The following is a 27,738-nucleotide window of genomic DNA, read 5'->3' as shown; positions in this document are numbered from 1 at the left end:
TGGGAAGGTCTGAACTAAATGATATATCCATAAACATATTTATTTGGATACTTTAACATGGGGACCAGCTCACTGTTAAGAGCCGCTAGTGGACACTAGAGGAACTGCAGGTTTTGGTGTTTTGTCTGCAGCCACCCCATCAAAAAACCGTAGAAACGCCCCTGAATGATGGATGTGACTGGAGAAGATATGAAAAGCAGACAGGTCCGCTTTGAAGGCGTTTTTAATGCAGATTTGTGATATTTCCGCAGTGCTTTTGTACTCAGCTGCCGGTAAAGGTGTCAGAGGAGGTCATGTGGAGATTCAGTACCGCTGCAGGGGAACCGGAGGAGTCGTGACTTGCAGCCCGGTGCGGTGTCTCTTTAAGCGCAGGGCGGTGAGCAGATTTCCGATCGTGCACGAAGCGGATTACAGCCCCTGACATCAGTCCTCCTCATCCTCCTCCTCTTCCTCCTGCTCCTGTTCCTGCTGCTCAGCTGATCCGGAGGATTCCCTCTGCGGGGACACTCAGCACAGCCCCGCCTGTATGCTCGCCTCCGCTCGCCTCCATCATGGACTTCAACGTGAAAAAACTGGCTTCTGATGCGGGGGTCTTCTTCACCCGGGCCGTGCAGGTAAGACCGGACCTCCCTCCAGCTGCAGGCGGTGATGTGTGGACCGATTTACTGCTAGGCTCTCACTGCATCCCGTTGGGCCTGGAGCTCGATTAAAGCAGCTGAAGCCTTGCGTTTTCTTCGTGAGGTCTGTGGGTATAACGGAGTGTATTTGTGTGGCGTGTTTTCCATGCAGACCGAGCAGCCCGCTGCGTGTAAGCCGATAAAGGTTTGTCTAGCCTCGATCCATTATTGATGGCTGTGATCGGGTGCATCACCCATGTGACTCCAGCAGACTCTGTCCTGCTCCCCTCCAACTCCCCAACATAGAGATTCATTCATTTATCTGGCTCACCAGCAGTAAACAGCATTAAATCCTTCAGTTTCGAGAACTTGTACACCAAACCTCATTCGAAAAATTGGAAATTCATTGATAAAGTCTGTGCTACGAGTCAGGTAATGAGCAGAACAATACTGGATCTTTAGGCTTCAGTAAGAAATTCGGCAGCCATATGATACACTTTTCATTAAAAGCTTAAAAAGGTCTCCCATCTCACTCAACAAAGAAAGAGAAGACATCAAAACTGTATTTAAAACGTTATAATCAGGATACATTGAATTGTTACAGTAAGAAGCAAATATAATATTAAAGTAAAAAAAAATGAGGGCACTTCAAAGAGTCAAGTTTTTAAGCCCTGTTTCAAACTAACTGACCATATTTTCAGGATGTTTGTTCCACAGCTGGAGAGCATGAAAACTGAAAGCTACTTCACTTTGTTTAGTTCCCATTTGTCGCAAGTAAATTCACATGCATCTATACCCAAGTTCATTTAGTGCTGCGTAGACTAAGAGCTGGGTTCTTGGGATCCCCTTTGGGCATTAGTGGGTGAGTTGCAGTTGTCTGTCACCTGTAAAGACAATAGTCTACAGTGCAGGAGGTCAAACTGACTTTCATTAAAGGCTGAAGTCGGTTTGGGATCACATCAAGAGCCACATAAAAAAAAAGGGTCTTCTGTATAATATTGTTGAACATTGTGGATAGAATTTAATCTGCATAAAAGCCTCAATGACGCAACAAAAATTCAACAAGTTGCCTCATTGTTTCTGAGCAAGTCGAGCACAACAGCTGCTTATTTTCACTGTTTCTGTTAAAATCCTGAACATGGATCCACGTCACACCAACTCTGCAGTTAGAGCTGGATGTTGTCCATGAGCTTGAAACATGTGGTCTGACCAATGCATTAACAATGCATGAATGCATTTTTTCTGGGGTTTTTTTTCCTAGTCAGAAATCATTGAATTTATTGCTAAGTTATTATGCTGTTAAAGATTTCTTTATATGAAGAGTGACACTTCATCCTATCCAGACAGAGGCTCTTCTGACTTCACCAAATATGAACTTTCACAGTATAATTCAAAGATTAAAATAATGTATTTTATATCATTTAAGAATAATATTAATCAATAAAAGGAGAAAAGCCCAGTGAAGCATATTAACTGGTTTATTCTGCACACTGCGGCTCCTATCGGAAAAAATGAACCCATGAATGCAACAAGGTCAGACTGCTTTCCTGGAGGTTGTCCAAGTGCATTGTGGGAAAACACAGGAAACCAATGAAGGCAGGAAGGGGGATAAAAAAACAAACAAAAAACAGCTCTGCACAACACCAGAAAACCATTAACTGTTTCTGTATTTTACATGTCTACACGTGTCATATATGACTCACGGACTGGGAGTGAAAGGGTTCCTGCACACTGACTTTAAAAGTCTGACCAACCATTAGTGAGACACTAAGAGAGAGAGGGAGAGAAAGAGACTCAGTCGTTGTGTGTGTGTCTCTTTGTGGTGAATTTGCATCTTTGTAGTTGTTCTGTGTCTCTTTGTGGTTGGTGCTGCTTCTGGGTGCAGATTTTGACACAATGCAACTACAGTACTGGATGTTGTGTTTTAGTGGTGCCAGTGACCAAGCAAAAAACTTAATAAGCAAATTTAAAGACCTTTAGATTAAATTTTGTATTTGGATAAACACTCAAATTTATCCCAGTTTGACTCTTCAAGATTCAAGATTCAAAAGCTTTATTGTCAATACAGCAGTATACACAGTATACAGTGTACTGAAATTCTGTTTCATCCCAAGCCACCCATGGTGCACAAAAGATATAACTCCAAGAGATATAAAACTAGAAATTGCAAAGTGCTGAGTTAATGTATTTTGCATAGTCCTTAAATTGCTCTGCTGTAAAGGATGGGAACGGTTAATTAAATACCCACAAATTAATTAAAACTTGGTGGACCTACGGCTTTTACAGTCCCTAAGGCCCTAAGTGGAGTCCAGTAATCCAGCCCTGAATAAGAGACTGTCCATCGTAGAGCTCCTGAATACCTGCCAGTACTTTTGCCTTTTAAAGAACCGATCTGGCCCATGAAGCTGCTGTCAGTCAGAGCTTCTCCCTGCTGCTTGGTGACAGTGACGGTGAATTCCTCGGCCTGCCTCTGAAGTCCAGCTGGCCGCCGTCGCTGTATGTCAGTCAGATTTGAATGAAAGAAATCATCTGACAGCCCGGCCTGATACAACAGATGGTGATCTTTGGCCTCAGTTATTAGAGAGCAGAACTGGGCCTTCTCATCTTTGATTGCATAAGACATGCTTCAGAGTTCCAGTTAATGAGAATAAAAACTTATGTGTAAGTTAGAAACTGAGGTTTAAGATAATTTGTTTGGGTCTTAAAATATGATGGGTTTGTTCTGATTATTATAGAATTGCCATCATAAAGATCGAGTAAACGGTGGATGAAGAGCATTAGGACAAGTTTAATAATTAAGATATTTTCACATTGGTTTGTAAAACCTTTGAGATTTTCTGTAATTTCTGTATAAATAAAAACTAAAATGCCATGTGATCCTTTTTTTTTTAATGAACATCCTTTTGAAGTATATGAAGAGAACCTTTGGACTTAGTCAAGGATTACCTTTTAATCTTGGGAATGCCAACCAAACAGGGACAAACTCTATTGATTTGGTGGTTTGTTGGTAGATAATTCATTCTGTTAAGTAAGTAATTCAATCTGTGACTTGTTGATTATGTCGCACTTCTTCTAATATGATCACAGATTAAGCATTATTAGAGATATTACTGTATAGTATTCCATAGAAATCTATGCAATAACTGTTGAGATGTTCACTCAAAGCTCCAAACATCAGCCCCATGCAGTCCCTCTCCACCGACGTGGGCCCGTGGCCCAAACGAGAATGGATTCCACCAAAAAAACAATTGGTGCCAGCAAAGTTGGAATGATGTTGAAGTGGCTATTGGACCCCTACAAAGCTTTTGGCAGATGCAGATCAGAATATTCCCCATGAAGTTACCCCAACTTCTGTAAAAATGCTATGTGATGATCAACTCTCAAAAATGTCAAAATATCAGCTGGTTTTCATAATCCAAACCGGCACTAGAACTGTGTGGTGATGGGCAGTGGATGACCTGGTTTAGACTCATACAGTCGTTGTTCTTCTAGAGCTTGTTTGCCTGTTATCAGTGTCATCTACCGGTGGCTTTTCACTCTTAGTTCACAGAAGAGAAGCTTGGCCAGGCTGAGAAGACTGAGTTGGATCCACACTTGGAGAACCTGATCACTCGTGCCGACTCCACCAAGAATTGGACTGAAAAGATCTTAAAACAAACAGAGGTGCTACTGCAGCCCAATCCAAGTAAGTTCTACACATCGCGGAAGTTCCCCTACATATATAAAGTCGCATCTTCAACTCTGCGCACGGGGTTTAAAGAAGATGTAGTTCTTAAACTTGTTGACAAAAGATCTGTTCATACGTGTTTTGCTAATTGTTGCTCAGTAACATTAAGCTTTGAAACTAAAAGTTAAGGTTTCTACTAAAGAAATTTCCCTGGGAAGCAGAAACCTGTTGAGCTCTATCATTTTCACCAGAAGTTCCCGAATTCCAGCGATGGATTATTTCCCCCTTTCCCCTTTTGTTGAACTGTATATGTAATAAGTCTTTGCTTAGGAGCTAGTATTTTCTGAAGATTGATAACCTTCCCGTGTTAACAACTAATGCTAAGTGGTCATGTATAAAAGCTTTTTAATCTTGCAATTTTTTAATGCTCTACATTTCTGAGAAACCACTACTAAAAGCGGGATTTGTTTTTAGTGTCTGACAATAATTGAAAATAATTAGCCAGGGGGATTTTGTGTTTGGACTAACAAGAAAGTCGAAGCTTCTGAGGTTGTTAGGTCAGAATTTGAGACAATTTCCCAAATTAATTTTAGTCTAATCAGTTTAACTTGCTGGAGGAACCTTTACCCTGGGGAAGGTCCCTGGACGTTAGTTCCTGGGTGTTTTGGGAACTTTCTCTGGAAATGTGCCTTTTAGAAGCTTTTATAGTTAAACGTGAACATGATTGGGTTTTTGGGAGTAATGCCTAACCTTTGACCTGTGTATTTTGTACCCTCCATGCTTCAGTTGACCACACTGGTAAGTCTTGGCCTTGTTTCCCAGAGTGCTTTGTGTAAAAAGCCTCCTCAGCATTGTGATGTCACTACAGATTATACATACATAGCTGTGGTCAAAAGTTTCCATAAACTCATCATGGGCAGGAATGTCAAAGTAATCTTGGGCTTGAGAGGTGGTGTAGTGGCATAAGGTTGGAAAGCCTCACCTTTACTCCTCCAAACACACATATTGTCATTGTGGCCAAATAGCGGTGTTCATTTTAGAGCACGGGCTTCGTTGTGGGTTGGTACCCTCTCAATCCAAGGTGGTGTAAAGCTCTAGATAGTTTATTAAAAGCCCAAAATTACTCTGGTTTTTCATGCACATAAACTTCTGACGACATCTGTAGTCTAGCACATACCACAGACCTACAGTACGGCCCCACATTTTAAGCTTCAGGCACCGTCTGCTGTGCTGTTTAAGGTCTGAACTGGAGCTTGTAGATACAAACAGGTGTTGAATTACTAATGACCTTCTATTCAGGAAGACAGCTGCCAACTTTTGATGGGATACAGCCACTGATACCTTCGTGAGGCCTGGTTGATTCAAATACCATACTCGGGTACAATTGTATGTACTTGTATTTTTATTTCCCATCACACATTATACCAATCAGACCCATCAGATGGTTTGAAGTCATCCTGGAAACTATTTGGAGAAGGGCTGGTTCTTTGATATAATGATTAGCAGGCGATTGAACCATCTGTCTGTCACTGCTTTTCATGGGCCACTTCAACCAATCATGTCACGACAGATATGATGCCACCCACAACATTTATCTGCTGTTATATGCTGTCGTTAAAAACAGGTTGAAGTCTAGATTATAGATCCGTTTGTGATCCAGCTGCCATGGAAAGCAAAGGCTATACTTTCATTAGCTGAACGGAACATTGGGCTGCAGCTTTGATCTTGCTGCCAATATTTAATGATCAAAGACGCCGATCCACTCCTACCCCTGGATAGCCCTGTTGGTGGGATTGGTCAGTTGCAATTCTGGCCCCAGAGAAACATAAATGTGATACCATAGGAAGACCACTTATGTGGCGATGTCAGATAAAATATCAGATAGAAGATTATGACACTAGTGGGTTCCCACTAAAAAACGCTTCAAGAGCTGTACACGCCCACCACCGACCCCAACCACCTCCTGCCAGCTCTGATGCAGCTTGAATTATTAATAACCAAGGTTACATCTGTGCATAAGTGAATGTTTTTCAGAACCGCCAACATGTCTGCACTTACTGAAGATTGACTGAAGATTAAGCATCTGCTGTGAACTGGTGTTTACACATAGCGTATCAGAGGAATTTGGAGGAATGTTTCCCCATTAAAAAAAACTTATTTTAGAAGCAAAGATAACCTTTGGTATTAGGAGTAAACTATGGATAAATTCAAGACAAAAATGACAGCAAATTACCTTTTGTTCAACTCCCTTTGTTCAGAGAGATTAATAACACCTTTCGTACAATTGGACTCTTAAATGTAGGATAATAAACAGTGTGGGATATTCCTTTTAATGTGTTGGTCACAGTTGTCTTTTTATCACCTTGTATCCAGGTGCTCGGATCGAGGAGTTCATCTATGACAAGCTGGACAAGAAGCTTCCCTCCAGGACGACCAATGCGGAGCTGCTGGGTCAGTACATGCTGGACGCCGCCATCGAATTCGGTTCAGACACGCCATACGGTGAGTGGACCTGCAGCTGAAACTGATACTGCTGCAGCTAATGACTCATGAAGCTCTAAATGCTCCTCTGAAGCAGCTCTCTTTCTGTTAGCAGTTAAAGAGCACACCATTTTACAACATTTTCGAGAAAACAAAAAAAAATGTGGATGTGGATGCTGCTTAAACAGCTAAAACACACTTTAGTCCAAATTGTATTTAAAAACCGATTTGATTGTGTTGTCTCCATCAAACCTGTGGTTTGAACCTGAGTGTGCTGCTGTGCTGTTGTAACTGTAGGCAAGACCCTGATCACAGTAGCGGAATACCAGAAGAGGCTCGGAGGAGCCGAGCGCGAGTTCCTCCACACTTCGGCCGTCACTTTCCTCTCACCTCTGCGCAACTTCCTGGAGGGAGACTGGAGGACCATATCAGTGAGTGTGTAGTATGAAAATATGGTAGTATATGTAAATACAGACGTGCTGATACAAAATAGGAATGAAGTCTTTGCAGCTGTAAGCATCCTTATTACATCCTTTAGGAAAGCAAAAGAGAAAGTGCCGTCCCAGAATTCACAGCATCATTAAAAACAACACTGATGTGTCGGTCGTGAATGAAACGGCTCTTAGAGCCGGCTCTTTGAAATGAATGACGCGAGCCGTGGGTTGTTTTTTTTTTTTTTTTTTTCTTTCTCTCACCCTCTCTCTCGCACTTTTTTCCGCTTCACTCCGCACGCGAGCCTTGTGCTTGCGCTGGGCAGAGGGGGGAGGGGCGGTAGTTACACTCGCAGTAGCACAGGAACAGAGCAGGAGGGAGAGAGAGAGAGCCAGGGACAACAACGTCACATTAGAAAGGTATAGTAATCATCCTCAACTGTTTTCAGTTCCGGATGATAAAGGATTCAGAAAGTTTATTCATGCAGGCCCACAGAGAATGTGCATCTTCTTTTTGTTTTCATATTTTAATTTATATTTAATTGTGTTGTGGTTTGCAGTGTTTTGTGTTGTTTTACTTTAAATTTGTAAAAGGAAAAAGCTGAAAATTTAAATAGTTAAAAGTTGAAATGTGAATAGTTGGTTTTTGTATTATATGATTTATTTATTACATTTTATGTGGAGTGAATAAATAAAAGTATATTTACGGTGGCCCCTACAGACAAAACACGTACAAAACACAACAGAAGTGCTCCAGGATGCTCGGGCGCAGTGTTGAGCTTTTGTTACCTAGTGGCTACACAAGCCAGGAATTACCAACGTCCGGATTTGGTGTGTGGTAGTAACAGGTAAATGAACATTTTTTTTAATTTTATTTTTTGAATATATATGAGTGCTTGTGTATAAATACACAAACCATACACATATGCTTTCAATTGTGTAATTTAAGTGATCGAGGTAGCTCTGTTTTGGAAGTTCAGTTAACTCTAGGAATGTGTTTTGGAGTTTGCGCGTGCTTTGTCTCTAGGGGCCACCGCATATATTTATATATAAACATATATAAATAAAACCACGTTTTTTTTTAGATTAGTAATTCCTTTTGTGCATAATTTCATATTGTTGTTAATAATAAATTAATTAAGGCAACAAAACAACCTGAAGAGCCGGTTGGGAGTCGAAAGAGCCGGCTCTCTAAAAAGAGCCGGAAATCCCATCACTAAAAAACAAACAGTCAACATGGCTGTGTGGTGAATATCATGAAAATGTTCATTAATAGTGTGTTTTTCATTTAATGCCATAACCTGCTGATATGTTTGAACCTTTAAAACTGCAGCTGAACTCTGACCTTTACACAGCTGCAATAACAGATGAGTAGGTTTCAGTGACAGCGTTGGCATGCATGATGATCTCAAGCATACCTGAAGTGAGAATTTGGACTTACAGATAGAGATACTGACAAAGTTTAACTTGTAATTTGCACTTATTGGAAATCTCAGCAAGTCTCAAAATGTTAAAAATCGCAGTAATATCATATTGTGATTTGTGATAATATCGTATCGTATTGAGAGCAGTCAGACTCTCTGAGCAGCAAACCTCTCCTTTCCTCTGTCCTGACCAGTTCTCCTTCACATTTTTCCCTAACCTCATGACTTTTTCCACAAAAAAAGAGTGACTGGGAAAGCGGGAAAGGAAAGCAATACATAGGAAAAAGTGCTTACCAAAATAAAGCGGGAAGCTGAAAGAAAGAAGAAAATGTTCCTAACGCAAAGATAAAGAAGGGAAAGAATATCAGTAAAAATAAAATGGTGATCAAAACACAAATCCTGAACTCAGAGTCAGAGTGATGTACTCGCTGCTGGAGGTCTTCAGGGTGATGATGTGTTGCACAGGTTTGCTGCAGGTTTGATCCTCGCGGTTGTTCCTGAATAAATCATTTTTCTTCCTCGTGCAGAAAGAGAGGCGGCTGCTGGAGAATCGCCGGCTGGATCTGGACATCTGTAAGGCACGCCTGAAAAAAGCCAAGCTGGCAGAAGCCAAAGCGGCGGTGAGATCAAATTTCAACAGTTCTTCTTCTACCCTAAGATCAGAAACCATCAGAGCACAGCCAGACTCAGACAGCTTTAAGTGAAGTCAGTCAGGTGCTCATTTTGTTCTTGTTTTGGTCACATGTTCAGAGTGCATGTGAGCAGATTCACCTCTGACATGTTGGAGAGCTTACTGGCTGGCTGCACTGCTTGTCGCATGTTTGTCAGATTCATGAAGGAAAAGTTCCTAACGCTTCTTTATGCACCAACTCTGCATGTAAATATTACAAACAGTCTTTTGGTTTAGTCTTTAAAAACTCCAACAGATGCAGTGGACGCCTCGTTAGCAGACGGGTTGATGGCTGCTCTGTTAACACTCGTAGAGCAGCAGATGTCTCAGCCATGACCGGATTATCAGAACTAAAGTCCAGTTCAGTGATCACTGGGAGCCTTCAGAGTTCATCTGTTCACCATCGCATTGATTTTAAAATGATTTAATCTAACACAGCTACCTCAGATTATCCTATGCATGCAGGAATGTAAGAAAACAAACACGGTAAACCTGGTATTAGTTGATGCTGGTGAGCTATCTCAGACGCCTGTGGTACCAAAAACTCTGAATCAGGAACAGCAGGGGGCGCCCGTGTCACAAAACAAAACATCAGTACCGGTTTACTCCGATCAAATGAGCCCTTCAGTAGTAGATTTATGACAGGGATTAGTAATCTTTTACATCACAAGAGACATTTTATGGGGATTTTTGATCCTCAAAAATCTTAATGGGGCCACAAAACATATTTAAGCTTAAAAATGGAAGGTCCAATCAATCCAATCAATGTCATTGATAGGTGTTAGTAATTCAGATATTTTAACACAAGATACTTTAAGTTCAATTTTATTTCTACAGCATATTTAAAAGCAACAAAGTTGATGGAAGTTCTTTACAAGTTAGTTTAAAACAAACAAGAAAAGACCATAGACCAATAAATAAATATTATAAAGTAAGTTGTGAAAACAAACAATAAATTTAACTTACAACAAGCTAAAAAAAGACACTACAAGATAAAAAAGCCAGATGGGACTCAACGTGAAACTTAATTTAAAGCAAAGGTAAACGAAGTGAGTTTGAAGACAGGATTGAAAAGAATCTCCAGCACAAATATGAAGTTTCAGGTTATTCCAGAGTCTCAGGGCTTCAACTCGAGACCTCAGCAGTCAGAGGAACTTTAGCTGCTTTATATCTAGAAACCTGAACAGAGGTAGAGTCAGTGTAAACCTGCTAAAACCGCAGTGACGTGATCATGTTTCTAACACCTGTTAAAAGATGAGCAGCAGTGTTTTGGACAAACTACAGATGAGTTTTCAAGACACACCTGTAGAGAATTACAGGCATGAATGAGGTTTTTCATGGAGGACGATAGGATTTATAAAACTATAGAAGCTGAAAAACTTCTATTTCCAATAAAACACAAAATTTTTAAAGTGGAAGAAAAATCTACCAGCATGATCAGACCTTTCTCTGTTTGTGAAAACAAATCAAATCAAAAGTGTCCTTTTAGTAAACTTTAATAAATAAAACCACACAGCAGCTTTAAAAGGAGATAAATTATTCACTGTGACATCTCTTTGGGGTCAGCAGGGGTCACAGGTTAAATGCTGTGGATGCTTCCAGCTTCAGGCTCAATGATCCGCTCTCGTTGTGGTTGCTTTGTGCTTCCTGCTAACATGTTTTTCTTTGTCTGCTCACGGTTTGTAACTGCATGACAACCTGTGTTTGTTTCCTCCTCCTTGCTCTCCTTTGCTGTAGGCTACACCTGATTTTCAGGAGACTCGGCCTCGAAATTATGTTCTTTCTGCCAGTGCATCAGCGGTAAGAGAAACGAGCAGCACCGCAGAGCTCATGGCTCACATGACAATCAAGAAACTGCATTTTTTTAACATGTCATATGCAAAAAACTCCATAAGAAGCTAACAGCAGCATCTTTAAGTCTGACCGGCAGCTGAAGCTGTTAACACAGGCTTGTTTAACAATCGGGTCTCCATTTACCATCAACCTGTTTATGTATTTTCTTTGGTTTTACTTATTATCAAAAATTTAGTTTTTCTTTCTTTTTATATTAAAATATACAAATTTCATGGCAATCACAAATGAACAAAGTGAACCGGAAGTGAGGACAGTGGGGGAAAAAACAGCCGTATGATTTTTCTAAAAAAAAAACCCAAAATGCAACAATTTCTGCATATGTTGGAAATATATGAAAATGGATTTTTAATTGTATTTTTATTTATTTTCTTTTTGAGAAAGCAACCTCACTAGTCAAATAAACAAAAATAGCCTGAGGTGAGGAAAGTGAGCCGTCATTTAAAAAAAGAGCCAGGCTGTCACATTAAATATGAATTTATAATTAATGACTCATCAGGTTACACAAAGGTTACATTGACAAACAGAAAAAAGCCAAATGAAATCAATTGTATCCATAATGTAGGTGCAGAAACGTAAAAGTCTGATTTACTCTCTTAGTTTTAAATTAATATTATCATTATTGTCATTAATGATAATGATAATAACAACAATGAAACAAGCCTTGTTCTGATGGAGGTTTCTTCCTATTAAAAGGGAGTTTTTCCTTCCCACTCTCGCCAAAGTGTTGCTCATGGTGGGTGATCTGATCGTTGGGGTTTCTCCGTATTAATGTGTCTTTAATTTACAGTGTAAAGAACGTCGAGGCCGCTGTTATTGTGGTGAAATAAAACGGAAATGAACTATCACTCCCCTGATACTAGTACTGCTACTGTTATTAGTGCTGCTACTGCTTCTGCTACCAGTCTTGCTATCAATATGATTTCAGCTACTGTAAAATAGAATTTCCCAATAATGGGCAGAAATACTATTTATTATTCTTTTTTTAATTATTATTATTTATGTATTCATTTTTTTTTTTTGCTTGCTTGAGAAAAGGAAACCCAGTAAGCTAAAGGTTTTGTGTTTCACTGCTTCAGTTTTTTTAATGGTTCTCAGATGTATTAAAAAACTGTTCAAATCAAAATGTAGTTTTGCCACAGCCGTATTAGCGAACACTGCCAGGCTGCTGCTGTTACTAACAATTTGCTGCTTAAATGAAAGTTATATAAACAGAAAAGGGGGGGAAAAAAATCTCATTTCATTACCAGGATCTCAGATTTTTAATCTGAGCAGCATTTTTCTGCAAATCGCACTCAAAAAGTGTTTTTTTTTTTTTTTTTAGACTGAAACGCACACGTGACAGCTTTTTAACCCAGTGAGATCCTGACCTGTTGTTTTTAGAGGAAAACACAAGAGTTTATTTCTTTACTTCTGCTGGAACGTTTATAATTTCAAAGAAAGCTCAGGGATGAACAATAGGAAGGTATAAAAATGAAAACACAACACAGCATGTAATCTAAACCTGGCCGTGTCTTCTCAGAAGAAAAGCTGTTTACAGAAGTCTGTGAGCACAGATGAGGAACACAAAGATCTGAAAGTGAGATTTGTTTTATCTCAGCTGAACCCATCTGGGGCCCGTTCTTCGTACGTCGCTTACTACATCCAAGATCAAATGACACATCCAAGATCAAATGACGCATCCAAGACCAAATCATCGCGCTAACCGTGAGCTCGCTAATCCGGTTCTCCGAACACACCTGCTGTTGACGATCAGTACAGCTGGATGAAGTAATGTGAGATCACTGGGTGTCGTAAAAGGGGCTACGCATCGATAGTAGAAACATTGATCGGCAACCCTCTGATTGGTCGGCGAAAATGTCGAAGGAGCGCGCTCGGTATTTTTCGGCAGCAGAGCAAGAACTCTTGATTGAGGGATTTCAGGAGTTTCAGAGTGTAATCAGAACGCAAGGGAACACTGCAAAGGCTGCAAAAGCAAGGAGAGAGGGCTGGCAGAAGGTGCTGACAAATTAAACTCGTAAGTAATTTAATAATAACAATAATAATGGAGTGGATTGATATAGCGTTTTTCAAGGCACCCAAAGCGCATGACAATGCCACTATTCAGTCACTCTCACATTCACACACTGGTGGAGGCAGCTACAGTTGTAGCCACAGCTGCCCTGGGGCAGACTGACAGAAGCCAGGCTGCCATATCGCGCCATCGGCCCCTCTGGCCAACACCAGTAGGCGGTAGGGTAGATTTATCATATCACACTATATTATCCAATATTATATTACATTATATTATATTATATTATATTATATTATATTATATTATGTTATATTATATCCCCTTTCACATTAGAGCCACAACAGGACCCACTAGAACATGGGAACAAGTAAAAGTGAAATATAAGAATATTCTACAGAATGGTAATATTTATCACTTATATTGCTTTTAGTCTCTTGGAAAGAGACCCTGAAATAATCTGTTTGTTTGTTCATAACAGCAACCAAGAAAAGGGCAGAGCACAAAAAGACAGGTGGTGGTCCTGCACCCCCTCGTCAACAAGTTGGTTAAGTGAATAATACCCTCACGGGAAAATCGATATCTCTCTATGAGCACACTGTCGCGCTGAGCTAAAGGATCCTGTCTGTCCTGCAATGTACGCTGAATTCTGAGGACTCTCCTTATCAATCTTGCACCTTCCGCAATGGGTGGCTCGCGTAAACGGACAGGACATGGCTGCGACAGACTTCCCAAATCCACCTTTGCTTTTATAGCCGTGGTCTCTCATCTTGATTACACGAAGTGATTTACAATTACTACTCTGAAATATGAATTACATCTGTAATAATCAACTACATGTAATAGAATGTTAATAGTACATTTCCCTTTTTTAGGAAATGACCTGTATGTATCTGTGTGAAATCAATAACAAGATCAAGTACTGCATTATCTTTAGTTACATTGATGTTATTTATTTATGGTGAAACAGTGGTGGAATATCGCTGTTGCTTTCGTATAAATGAAGCGGACATACCTGCGTGGCCGCGATCTAATCTTGTTTACATAAAGTAAACCTGCTCCCGAGCAGGTTTACGCTTACGGCTCTGTTGCTATGACAGCAAGTCCCGGATGGGCTTCGGGGAACCGAACGATCCAAGATCACGCGAAATCGTCAACAATCTAATCCAGCTAACTTACTTAGCGAGGTATGAAGAACGGGCCCCAGGGCTCTGGAGTTTACACTTCACTGGCTCCTTTATTTTGTGCTAACACCTAGAAAATAAAAAGTTGTCAGATTGCAGATTTCACAGCATGAGTGATCTTTCAGGGCTGTGTTTTGAATGTTTAGTCAAGCATGTCGTGTTAGCCATGAGATAACCGTGTTTGTGCATGACGTGTTACAGATGACACAAGCATGTTTGAGCATGGTTATTATTGTTTATTTTTGGCTCTGATGCTTTTTAAATGAGGCCTTGTTGAAGTTTATTGTACGTCCATGTGAAATAAAACAAAAACGGCAGCTTCAGCTCAAACAGAAACACCGCTCAGCAGAAAAAAATCACTGTAATTCATTGGAGTCATAAGTTCTTAATTATTTTTATGATCAAATCACATTCCCTGATAAATACAGTCCCTGGGATCCTTGTCACTTTATATTCAACTATCTTTTATTTGTAACCTGCCTGATTTTTATAGCTTCATTGACGATCGTGGCTCAAGAGTTGGGAGTTCGCCTTGTAATCGGAAGGTTGCCGGTTCGAGCCCCGGCTTGGACAGTCTTGGTCGTTGTGTCCTTGGGCAAGACACTTCACCCGTTGCCTACTGGTGGTGGTCAGAGGGCCCGGTGGCGCCAGTGTCCGGCAGCCTCGCCTCTGTCAGTGCGCCCCAGGGTGGCTGTGGCTACAATGTAGCTTGCCATCACCAGTGTGTGAATGTGTGTGTGAGTGGGTGGATGACTGGTTGTGTAAAGGGTTTTGGGGTCCTTAGGGACTAGTGAAGCGCTATACAAATACAGGCCATTTACCATTTATTTTACCATAAAATAAAAATATCCTTAAAGAGCCTCTGTGCAAAGTCTCAGTTCATGCTCAGTCTGAAACAAGCTCAGTCTCCTCCCCCTTTCAGAGGGCTTTCTTCTGATTTAAGCAGAAGTGGTTGGAGCTTCAAATACCTGGTTTAGAGTCGACTGAAACCTGAGGTTATACCTTCATGTTGTTATTTATTGGCCGTGTTTAATATTAGTGCTGGAAATGTATGTGACAGGAAATAATCTGTTATGTTATTTCAGACAGTTACAGTGTTCATGCAGCGTATGATTTTTTTTATTTATTTTTGATTTTTTGACCCCCTCTGTGGTTTCATTAAACCAGCTGCAGAGCGGCTGGGAGAGCTGGGACGTGGAGCCCGACCCGGTCGTGTCAGAGCAGAGGAAGGTTGGACACGTGGAGAGACTAGCAGTCCCGTGTTTGTTTAGTAGTTTGGGTAGAAAAGACATGTTTTTTAGGGTGTTTCATGGTTATTTCCCCTCCTGTTTAGAATTCACGGTTGTTTTGTTCCCTCCCTTTGTTATTTTTAGAGCGCACAGAACACAGAGATAAACTAGGCATCGATTAGGACGCTCTCAGAAGATCAGATTTTAGGAAATTCACTGATTACTTTTGCAGATTGAATCAGCAAACTAGACCAAAGAGATGTCACACAGTTTCCACTGGAGACTCTTCTGGTAAATTTGGGAAATAAATTAACTTTATAAAAATCTGTGAAGCTGGAGAAATGTAATAAATTGTATTCTTTGTGTGACACAAGATAGGAAGGACCATACCTTTTATTCACAAAAAGAGCCTCAAGGTTACTTCTACCGTTTCATTCATCCCAAATGGACAGAGGAATTTTTATTTTAATGTTAATAACATTATAACAGACGAGCAGTGCTTTAAAAATATATATCATAGCCTCTTTAAATTTTTTCACATTCAGACCAACACGTTGTTCAAAATGTTTTACAAATAAAAATCTGTGTGGCCTGCGTATGTATTCAGGCCCCTTTACTCTAACAGCCCTAAATAAAAGAGGTCGTCTAATAAATAAACAGAGTCCAGAGTATGTCCTTTAATCTCAGTCTAAATACAGAACACGGTTCTGTGACAGCCTCAGAGGAACATTAGAGAACAAACCGCATCCTGAAGACCAAAGAACTCACAATTTTTCACATAAACTAGTATAAACCTGCACACAGGGATACACATCTACATTTAGGATGGTTAAACATGAAGTATCTGTCCATAAAGTCTTTTCAAAGCGAAAGATGCTCCCTCCCTGCTACAATACTGCTTGTTTACCACCGGGGGGCGCAGCTCCACACCAGTTCCTCCAGTCTTCAGCATCTGCAGAATGTAGAGTAAAGGTCGTGTGAAGTTCAGCAGCAGCTGCAAGAGGCGCGTCATCGCTGTGTTTACAGTGCATTTGAGGTCATGCTTTCCCTTTACTCAGCATCTCCTGTAACTCAGGTTCACTCAGTGAAATGATGCGTTTAAGTCTTAATTATAAACATTAACACAGTTTATATCGCATGCTGTCGTCATAGCCCGGGTAGAAGGGCATGAATTTGGGATCATTTCACAGGGAGACCAGATCCCAACGAACCAAAAAGTGTTTGTAAAGCAAAGTGTGTAAAGGTCGCTAATGCAGGGTTTGGCATTACTAACACAAACAAAAAACTGCTTTTATTTGATTTAAATGTTTCCTTTCTGTAGTGGAATTGTTCAGCAGCGGGGTTTCCCCTGTGATTCCTGCTTTCAATGCAAACAGCAACAAAAAGCAATTTGTTGTTTCTCATTTGGAAGGTGACTCACACGATTTTATCCTTTCCCTTTGTAATCCATCTCACTTCTCCCACAGCACAGGATAACCCCACCCACCCAGTCTTATTTGCAAACAGAGATTCCTGCCTTGGCATCTTTTTATAGCTCTGTGTGCTGGAAGATGAAACTTGAGCATTATTTTCCAACATGGGAACATTTAAAACCTGCAAAAATCCTCAGAGTCCCACTGCGTCTCGCTAAGTAACTGAAATAAATTTTTGTTTTGGTCTTGCTCCATTTTATATGTTGCTGTTAAAACTGCTGATGCCGGTTGTTCCAGCGGCTTCTCCTCTTGAGGTTACAGTAAAGATGTGTTCAAGGACTACGGCTGTTTTTGAGCCTCATGTTTTCTTATCATATTCACGATGAGTAAGACTGCATGACAGCAGACCACAGTGGCGGCTGCACTTTTAAAGGCCTTTTCCAGTGTAAAAGGAGATTATTTTAGTCAAGATTTTCGTTTTACCAGCATATTCCTGTGGAAAGATATTCTCCTTTATCAGGTGTCATTATCCGACGCGCACTGTCACAGCATGTGGAGTCATTTTCCAGGGACACTGCTTTAGTGCAGGGATTCCCCAGAAACACACATTTCAATGTGAGAAACAAGAAAAACAAAAGCTTTTTAAAAATATAATATAAATAATATATATATTAATACAATATATAATAGTTTCACACTGTTTAGCATTATTAAGTGCTTGATTCATCATGTCCATATCCTTACTGCCATTTATAAGCACAGACATGTTTTGTCACGTCCCGCGGCGTTCCTGAGGAACGCGAAAGGAGACCTTCGGCGTTCTTATCGTACGCGGCGGGTTATGGCTGGAATCCAGTGCAATGACGCTCCCGCGGTAGTAGACGTTCCAGCCCTGTATTCCAGCCCTAAACCTAACCTTATCCCTAGCCCTGACCATAACCTTATTCCTGACCTTAACCAGGACTTTAATGATGTTAAATAGCGTGTTTCTAAGCGATTTGAAGAAAAAGAGCGAACATGTGTAGGTTCAGTCCAGACGGTTCTCATATTTCCTCTTTTTCCGAGGTCGTCATTTAGGAACGTGGTGGGTAGCCGAAAACGTAATATGGTGACGATTTGTCACCTAGCGTAAAATGTTACGCTTTGGGAGTGAGAACGGGTTGTGTTTATACAGCTATTGTTACACCATGTACAGCTGCCACTGCTATCAGTCACAGTAATATATCTGTTTTTTATAAATAGCATGCTAAGGAAGAGTAAGCTATATAAATGATGAATGAAGCACTTGCTAATACCTCAATACTCTGACGTCATTATAAAGTGCTGCCAAGTTGTTTATTCTGATGTGTGCATTAGTAGATTTGTTTAGGCACAGAGGGCCAAAGGGTTTGTGGGAATCTAATGCAGGCTCGACCCCAAGTAAAAAATGGGATGTTCTGAGAAAATAGAAGTTAAAGTTAAGTGGGCTAAATAAACTTAATTAAAGTATACTTTTCTTCCATAGTTTGTGTCTAAAAATTGCCAATAAAAATTACTTTAAATCCACCTTAAATCTACCCTGATGGCTGCTTTCCCCCTTCCCTGTGTGAAACTAAAGCCCTAATGTAGATTTAGCTGTGTCTACCAAGATAATCTGCTCTTCCTGACTTTTTCTTTCTTTCTGTCCTTGCCACACTCGTCTCAGCTGCTCAGTGAGGAAGTGGACAAAGTGAGTACCGTCACCAGCAGGAAGCGCTCTCTAGATTTAAAGCATGACTCGTGTTGTCAGCTTCCTTCCTTCCTCTCGTCTTGTTTTCCAGGCAGAACATGAGCTTCGCGTAGCCCAGACGGAGTTCGATCGCCAGGCTGAGGTCACCAGGCTGCTGCTTGAAGGCATCAGCAGCACACATGTGAGTCACCGCAGGCCAGTCACCCCACTGGGCTCCTGTTAAAGGCCTGGCGGTGTAAATCACTTGAATGTTTTTGTCAAAATATTGCAGATGAACACATGGGAACCAAACCATGTTATTCTCACGGTGATCTTAAATTGGTTTTAAATAAGCTTGAAATGAAATGCATGAAGGCAGACAGCTTTTAGGTGCCAGATAAAGCTTTGTTGATGTTTACACATGTTTACACATCAACGAAGCTGGCAGGCTTTAGAAAACTTTTGAACTGTCTGGATTTTTATCCAGTCGATGGTGCTGAGAAACTTTTATGTGAGCCCACCCTTCAGGCGGAGAGGTTTGTTTGGGAGTTTGGAAGCATTTCAGTGGTCTGACGTCATCTTTGTGTCTGTGTGTTTCTATTGTAATATATGTGTTTATTTTTAATAAAAGTACTGGTGCAGATTTATTTTACACAGTGCTGTGCCAGAGCGTGCCTACACACACACACACACACACACACACACACACACACACACACACACACACACTTGTTTTCATATCTTGGTGCGGACATCTAATTGACATAATGCTTTCTCTACCCACTTACCCTAACCCTTAGCATAAACCTGATCATAAACTAACTGTAACCCTGAAACTAAAAACCACATTTTGAGCCTCAAAAATGCCTTCAAATTCGTGTGGACGGGCATTTTGTCCCCACAAGTATTGTGGCATGCCAATTTTCACAAAGACTTCTAAACCAGTACACACACAAACACACATACACACCCTCTCACTAACACAAACACACTCACAACTCATTGTTTCCAGACGACCAGCTTGTAGATATGTCTCAGTATTACAGTATGAGTGGAAACATACGAAACACATCGGTGATAACAATGTTTCAGTATCATCACAGCTTCATCTTTCAGGTGTGCGACACTCGTTAAGCATCATTTAAAATGCCGGCTGACTGCTCGATAAGACACTCACTGAAAAAAAAGCTGTTGCACAGTTAACGTCTACGGGTTCACCGCTGTTTTGCACAGACGACAGGGAAACACAAGCGATATTTTTCTCAGCATGCCCTTCCAACATAACCATTTTCCTTTTGAACCATTACCAGTTTATGCAGTATACATTTTCCTTATAATCAAAAGTTTAAAAAAAAAAAGAGCCGTGACTAAAACACACAGGGGGACTCTTTTAATGTGTCCATCCTACTGTAATGCTGTGAATATAAGCATCCTGTGGAATATTATCAGGCCGCCATGATTAAAGCATTTTTGTGCCTTTAATCGTGGCACAAAGCTGGGCAGTAAATGGTGACTGTACAGCTTTGATTCTACTGTTTGACTGTCAGTGGTCATTTCTAGAGCTAAATATTTCAGTCCCATCTTCATCCATGAGTGGGAAAACTGGCTGTAAAAGGTGCATGATGATTTATAAAGTCTTTGGTGTCCTTCACTCCTGTTGAGTAAATCCTCTCCTTTCTTTTCCCACCAGCTCAACCACCTGCGCTGTTTGCAGGACTTCGCTGAAGCTCAGGCCACATACTACGCTCAGTGTCATCACTACATGCAGGACCTTCAGCGGGAGCTCAACAGGTCGGCATTTATTTGCAGAGACTGCTAGGACTCCCACTGACCATAATATTTCTTGAATCAGAAACATTTTCACCTTTTCTTGACTTGTTTAAGTTATGGGGAAAGATCAGAGTTAGTCACATCATAAAATACTGAAAATGACCACATAGTCTGGGTCTGGTTATGTGCAGCTGGGAGTTGGTGCAGTCTCTCAAGGACCCATGATGGCTTTGTTTCCAATAATTAACTTGGATCCAATGTCTGACTTATCAGTAAGGCCTTCAACTAAGCAATCACAATGATCAATAGTTCATGACTATGATTTTCTCTGTGTTATTGGAGGGTTTTGACCTTACAATATAAATCACCTCTAAAGGGGAGGATATAGTCACAGAGGTTTTCACACCATCTACAAGCAGAAAACAGGTACACAGTCACTCTGCCTTAAACACTGAGATTTCTCCTGGGTACCTGAATAATGTTAGCAATAAAAAACATCCAGAGAAACATCCAGACTCAAAGAGATACCCAAAACTAGTCCAGTCCTTACTGACCTCAGGGTCATCCAAAATGCTGCTACTTACAGGAACTAAAGATATTAGAGTAGAAAGGGATGGTCCCCAAACTCTTCCCACAAAGCTGGGAGCATGAACTTCTCCAAGATATCTTGGTATGCTGAAGCATCACGAATTCCTTTCACTGAAACTAACCAACTCCTGAAAAACAACCCTCCACCATAATCCCCCCATCCACCAAACTTTACACTTGGCACAGTAAAGTCAGACAAGTACTGTTCTCCTCTCAAACGTCAAACCCTGACTTGCCCATCGGATTGCCAGATGGAGACGTGTGATTCATCACTCCAGAGAACACATCTGCACACAGAACAGTGAACACTTTGGTAATGGAAGGGTTGGATACAGCTGGTCACCATGGAAACCAATTCAATAAAGTTCTCTATGCACTGCCCTGGAGCTAATTAGTGATGGGATTTCTGGCTCTTTTTAGAAAACTGTCTGTTTCGGCTCCGAACTGGGTCTTTAGGTTGTTTTGTTGTTTTAATTAATTTATTATTAACAATAATATTTAATTATTTACAAAAGGAATTACTAATGTAAAAAAAAGAAGTGGTTTTATTTATATATGTTTATATATAAATATATGCGGTGGCCAATAGCGATTTTCCTTACTGAGGAGTTGGCAACACTGGCTCTAAGAGCCATTTCGTTTGCGACCAACACATCACTAGAGCTAATCTGAGGGGCACATGAAGCTTGGACGTGCACTCTATGTGCCTCAGCACCCATTGACCCCACTTTGAGTTTACATGGCCTACCACTTCATGGCAGAGTTGCTGTCATTTCCACTTTGTTATAATACCACTAACAGCTGACTGTGGAATATTTAGTATTCAGGAAATTTCAAAGCTGGACTTGTTGCACTGGTGAGCTCCTATCATAGTACCACGCTGGAATTCACTGAGCTCCTGTGAGCGACCCATTCATTGACAAATGTTTGTAGAAGCAGTCTGCTTGCCTTGATGCTTGATTCTATACACCTGTGGACATGGAAGTGATTGAAACACCTGAACGCAATCATTTGGATGACTGAGTAAAAACCTTTGGCAATACAGTGTAGCTTAAAGACCTCAAAATAGCTACTATTTAAACTAAGCACTTTACTCTTCACCTACTTGTAGTAACTTGAGCTAACCTGCATCATCCTTTAGTAATGTCACTCTTTGCCTGTTCAGTCTAATGTCAAAAAGAGTCAAAAGTGGTCCAAATTATTTCCACTGCAGTGAAATGACTTTGGCTGATGTCTCGGGTGTTGGAATAAAATCCTGGCATCCATGGCTACGTCCACACGTACACGGGTATTTTTGAAAACGAAGATTTTCAGTTTTCGTTTTAAAAAATAATTCCGTCCACACGTAAAGGCAGAAATGAAGAAAAACGCTACTAGGAACATGCCAAAGCAACAGGTGGCGATATATTCCTAACCTGTAGAAATGTTGACCAATCAGAAGCCTAGAAGCCTCGGTGGGAAATAGTAAACAAAGCTGGGGCATAGAAGCAGAACCGAGTCGTATGTGTGGAGGGACAGTAACTGTGTGTATATGTAAGCATTTAAACACTGCAGAGAGTACAATTAACAGTAACAGTATTATAGAAATTCATTTCACCAAAACAATAACGTGGCGCACAGTGTGACGTCAAAAAATGCGCACACCTTTGACGCTGCGTTTTCTCCGTTTTTATCGTCCACACGTAAATGCAAAAACTGAGTTTTCAAAAATATCCACCCTGGCCGGAGTTTTTAAAAATCTCAGTTTTCAGTGACCAAAAACGCCGTTTACGTGTGGACGAAAGGTGCAAACGCATAGAAAAATCTGCGTTTTCAAAAATACCCAGGGTACGTGTGGACGTAGCCCATGACAGGGAGGCTGATTTATGAAGCTGGACCCGTCATTGGCCAGAATCTGGAGGCGTTTGTGTCAGTGAAGGTCAGAGGTCACTGAACACACTGCTCTCCGTTTGTTCCCACTGATGTGAAAATGTAAATAAAAGAGCCATGCAGTGTTTTGGAAATCATTAAATGCCAGTATATGATTAAAAATAAGAGATCATCAAATGACATTAAAATGGAGTGTTTACGTTTGTAAAACGTTTTGAAATATGCCATACTGAGCCAAAAAAACAGAAAGACGTTCCCTCAAGACCAAGTTGGAAAGACTTGATTCATAGTAATCTTGAGATCTGGTTCAAATCTGAAAACGAATACTTGTTGGTTTCAGTATTCAGACAGCATGTGGACTCAATCATATCAGAAACCAGGATGGTGTCAAAACATGTACACGAGGTCCAGACACTGAGCTGCCGTCTTTTTCGTAACCTCCGGTAACATAGTTTACACTGGAAAAAACTTTTTTTGATGTTGTCTTGTTATGCTTGTTTACATCATCATCATCAGTGATGCTCGCATTAATGCTGACCCTGGTCTATGAGTTTTAGAGCTCATGCCAAACCATGTAAACAAAACTGCTGCTTTCACTGGACCCTACGTTCATTTAAGCCATCGTGGGGAAAGTTGTAACTGTGGGGGGGTTACATCTCTCGGCCGGCTTGGGAACACCTCAGTCTCCCCAGAGGAGCTGGAGGATGGAAGATATGAGGAGATTTTGGGGGAATGGCCATCAGCAAAATGTGGTTTTAACATTTTGTACGTATTTCAGCTGCATGACTCCACATCAGGACAGCCCAGCTTCTAAACAGGCCTGCCAGTAATTCTGAAGCAGTGGATCCTGGGGTCGTGTATGAGGTTATGAAGTGAGAGATGAAAGCTTTTTGCTTTTAAAACTGTTGCTAAAAGTCCAACTGCCCCCCCCCCCGAAATAATTGCATACACTAGAAGAAAAAAAGAAACACCAATAAAGCCTTAAAGTTTTTGAGATTCTTTCAATAAAAAGAGGCTTTAAATTATTTTTTGTAAATAATAATTTTTATTTCTTCCTTTTTGGAAGGCATAAAATGTTTGTTTACAGTATGTAAACCATACCTACCGTGTATGTGTCTTCACACAGATGTGCTAATGCTGTCAGTGCACCCCACTCCTCTGCCTCCGTCTGCCCCAACCCTGTGTCCCCCGCCTTTCTGTCTGGACCGGCATCCTCCGGAGCCGCTGTCCCTGCCGCCTCCTCCTCATCCAGCCAGAAGCCGGTCACGCTCGCCATGGAGCAGTCACAGCTGCCCGTCACGGGTGCCAGGAAGGCCAGGGTCCTGTATGATTATGATGCCCACGACACCAGTGAGCTGTCAAATCACAGACGGAGGGCATACAAGGGAAAGGAGGTTAGAGGAAAGAGCAACAGGTTGTAGAGGTGTTGAATACAGGCATGAGACCGGAAGGTGCGGAAGGCAAACATGGGTGAGGTGCGTGCAACCGACGACTGCGAGATGGGGAGAGGGCATTAGGGTTGAGGGGCTTCCTCCATTGACCGGCCATGGTACCGCTACACGATGCGGACACACGATGAAGGCGGAAACTGCGGGGGGTACACGTGAGCCCAGGAGCCCAGGAAAACGTGGTGTGCGCCGAAGCTGAGAACTCTAATAGACGCTGAAGAACCAAAGACTGGTGAAATGTATAAAATAATGACGCAAAAAAGAAAAAAGGAATGTAGAAGAATCAAAAACAAAACCCTGGCCAGAACAGAACCGACAGTAAACAACAAACCGGTTGTGACTTTAAAAAGCAAGTGTCAAAGTACACATACACTTCCACTAAAATTTGCTTAAAGGAGGTGAAGGTGCAGAGGTGAGAGGTAACAAATGACTTTGTTACTGTACTTAAGTGCAGTACTTAAGCAGAATTCTCAGGTATGTGGGTATTTTTTTTCTGACTGCTTTTTATTTTTATTCCCTGCATTATTAAACAAATATTTGTACTTCCAACTCCTTACGTTTTCTAAATTGGCTCGTTTAACATATATTTGAGGGAAGTTATTATTTTGTCACTGTAAGCCTTCAAACATCAAATCGCTTTGAGCATAAATAGTAACACATGAAAGGAAATCCTCTGTGTGTTAATCACTCGGGATTAGGGATGGGTATCGTTTAGGTTTTATCCGATACCAGTACCAAACCGGTACTTTTGAAACGGTGCCAGTGCTTAAACGGCGCTCGAACCGGTGCTTAAAGAATGGAGAACACACACTTTGTCCTAAAACCTCTCATGTTCAGCTGTTTTTTTGTAAAAAGATAACAATGTTAGCCTTTTCTGCAGCTATGGGGCATATATGGTATCACTCTTGGCTGGAAGCAGTGCTTAAACAATGGAAAAAAAACCACAAACTTTGTCCAAAAACCTCTCATGTTTAGCCGTTTCCCTCTTTTTCTTTGGTCATTTTAGCCTATTTGGCCAGGGTGAAGGGAGTATCTGCCATCAAACAAGAAGACAGCCGCATGTAACTATGACGGTGTTTGCTAGTTCACCTTACATGCATTAATTTAATAACGTGGTTAGAGTACACAACGAACAACATTAAGCTACTCACCCAGAGAAGAACGGCTGTTTTGCCGTCATCATCCGTCATCATTTCTGCTACACTGGCAGGGCTAGGGGCCAGGACTCTACTCTTCGGGTTCTTGGGGGATGTTGCTAACTCCGGGTCTGATAACCCGCAGTAGATGTGCTCGATGTGAGGTCTCGCAGCAAGCTATCAAATACGGTGCATTTCTCGGCTTTAAAAAACCCCCGCAATGCGTCGCCAGGTGTTTCATCAGATTTGAGGTGTTACCTCCTTTGCACAGTATCAGCTTAAAGCACTTGTTGCAGGCTGCTGAGTTTGCATCTTTGGCCGTGAAGTACAGCCAGACTTTTGACAGCTTAGCCTCCTTTGGGCATTTTTAATCTGTAGCTCTGCTGTAAAAGAACGTACGTACCTGGACCCGCCTACTATCCTCGGAAAGGTAAAATGATTGGCTAGAATTCAAAGTGTGTGACATCTCAGGAAAAAAAAGCACTGAAATAAAGCACCGAAATGTGCGCTGCTTTTCGGTCTGGTTACTACCGTTTATGTCAGAACTGGTGCCATTACCGGTACCCATCCCTACTCGGGATGTTTGTTTGATTTTTCTTTTCTTCTTTTTCTGGCACAGCACTTGAATGACTGCAGGAGTCTGAAAGTTAGGTACTCTGCCTTACTGCAGACAAGTGAACATCAAGATGTAACATGTCTTAGCAGGTCATTTCAAACGTTTCTATCAGCTTTCTTTAGCTAAAGGTCCAGCTGCTGTTTTCACAGGGAGAGAAAAGAAAGAGCTAACTTCACTCAGAGGTGGAGAAAGATACAATATAAAAAAGAATTCTGTAGAAAAACAGAAAAAAGTCTGGGTAATTTTCTGCCAGTACTTTTTCTGTTTTTTAAAGAAGCTGACAGACTTTTCCGTAAATTCTAAAATGGAAAATTCTGTAGCTTTACAGTATACTCTTTATTATTTACGAATATTTCCCTCAAAATGGAAAATTGTTTATTCATGGTATATTTTCTATCATTACCCATATATATTTTCTGTTAATAGAAATATTGAAAATTGTCTTTATATTACTATTTACAGGCAACTTTACATTTTTAAATTTAATCCATTAAATGTACTTCTTTATACCTTTAACCATACATTTCTATAAAATTGCAATAAGGCTGTTGCGTTTTTAAAATGTTTTAATGCTTTGTATCTTGTTCTATTTAATCTCAACAAGCCCCTAAAACAGTCAGTGATCATTGTCGGCTTCTCTCGGTTTTTTATTACCACTAATAATTTTAAAGCTCCGTTTTTAAACCCTTACGATGTAACTACAGCCCACCCCATGCAGCACTATATTAATGACTAACCTGGTATTGTGGATGGATTATCTCGGTGGTTCTCCTGATTGATGTTTGGTCCGTTTACAGCATCCTGCCATCAGAGTGTCCCTAACCATTGGGAACCCTCACATTAGCTTTTGTTCAGTGGAAAAAAGTCCTCAGTTTGTCAGCGTTCGCACTCCACTGTTTATATTATGCTAACATAGCTTTGTCACTAGCATATCATTATATTCCAGCTAAACCAACTTCAGTAATCCTACAAACGTCACTGCTGTATAGTTTCCTGTCTTCATTTATGTCGGAAGTGATAGCAGAGCTGTACGTCTTAATTCAGCAATTTCTCAGTCAGAACATGGTGTATTATGGAAGCTAGCGAGCTAACTCCCTGCTAACTTCTAACTCTGTTAAATTTCATAAATTCTGTTGTTGTTTTTTTGCCTGGATGTTGAACTTAATTGTTACACCTGGTAAAGCAGCAACGCTGATCATTTTATTACAGGATTTAGACAGTTTTTCAACTCTCAGTAATGCTGCAGTGATCGTTTGACTTAGGGACCTGCAGTGGAGTTTGGGCCCAGACATGGCTATCTTGCCCAAGGTCTCAGCTGTGATCCATTCTTTATGATGGTGCTTCTTTATTCTGACCACTTCTTGAGAGATTGTTCTCATGGTATTTTTATGGTCTGCCAATTGGCCTGGATACTGCTTTTCTCCTCTCCCTGGTGCAGCTTATTAAGCACCTTGATCTTGTTCTTTAACTGAGATCTAAACTCCTCCCTCGTGCCAGTAATCTTTAGTTGACTGACATCATACTTCACTCTACACTGTGTGGTTTTTGTTCAGTTCTTTTTTAACTTCAGCTGCATGTTGGCTACTACAAGATGGTGGTCAGATGCCACATCTGTTCCTCTTCTAACCCTAACAATCCATCGTCCGG

General features: G+C 40.9%; 1 protein-coding gene across 1 annotated transcript; it reads left to right on the top strand.

Moving 5' to 3' along the window:
- The first annotated feature begins 56 nt into the window (after positions 1-56).
- On the top strand, positions 57-24,312 carry LOC120714102 (endophilin-B2-like). The gene is made up of 11 exons (XM_040000149.1): positions 57-614; positions 4,161-4,302; positions 5,071-5,082; positions 6,658-6,786; positions 7,063-7,196; positions 9,148-9,240; positions 11,028-11,090; positions 18,662-18,685; positions 18,777-18,866; positions 20,355-20,455; positions 24,018-24,312. Exons 1-11 carry the CDS (start codon positions 552-554, stop codon positions 24,310-24,312), a joined length of 1,146 nt encoding a protein of 381 aa, XP_039856083.1. The 5' UTR covers positions 57-551.
- Positions 24,313-27,738: the final 3,426 nt, after the last annotated feature.

Source organism: Simochromis diagramma, unplaced genomic scaffold, assembly GCF_900408965.1.
Source record: "Simochromis diagramma unplaced genomic scaffold, fSimDia1.1 OVJJ01000596.1, whole genome shotgun sequence".
Classification (NCBI taxonomy): Eukaryota; Metazoa; Chordata; class Actinopteri; order Cichliformes; family Cichlidae; genus Simochromis; species Simochromis diagramma.
The sequence above is the reverse complement of the archived record's forward strand: the minus strand, read 5'-3'. Positions and strand labels throughout refer to the sequence as shown.

What these genes read in the sequence shown, in the direction of transcription:
- LOC120714102 (XM_040000149.1), top strand. Translation starts at nt 552, where the DNA reads ATGGACTTCAACGTGAAAAAACTGGCTTCTGATGCGGGGGTCTTCTTC. An exon ending in CGGTTCAGACACGCCATACG is followed by an intron (nt 6,787 to 7,062) that starts GTGAGTGGACCT and finishes TTGTAACTGTAG; the next exon opens with GCAAGACCCTGATCACAGTA. An exon ending in TCAGTGAGGAAGTGGACAAA is followed by an intron (nt 18,686 to 18,776) that starts GTGAGTACCGTC and finishes CTTGTTTTCCAG; the next exon opens with GCAGAACATGAGCTTCGCGT.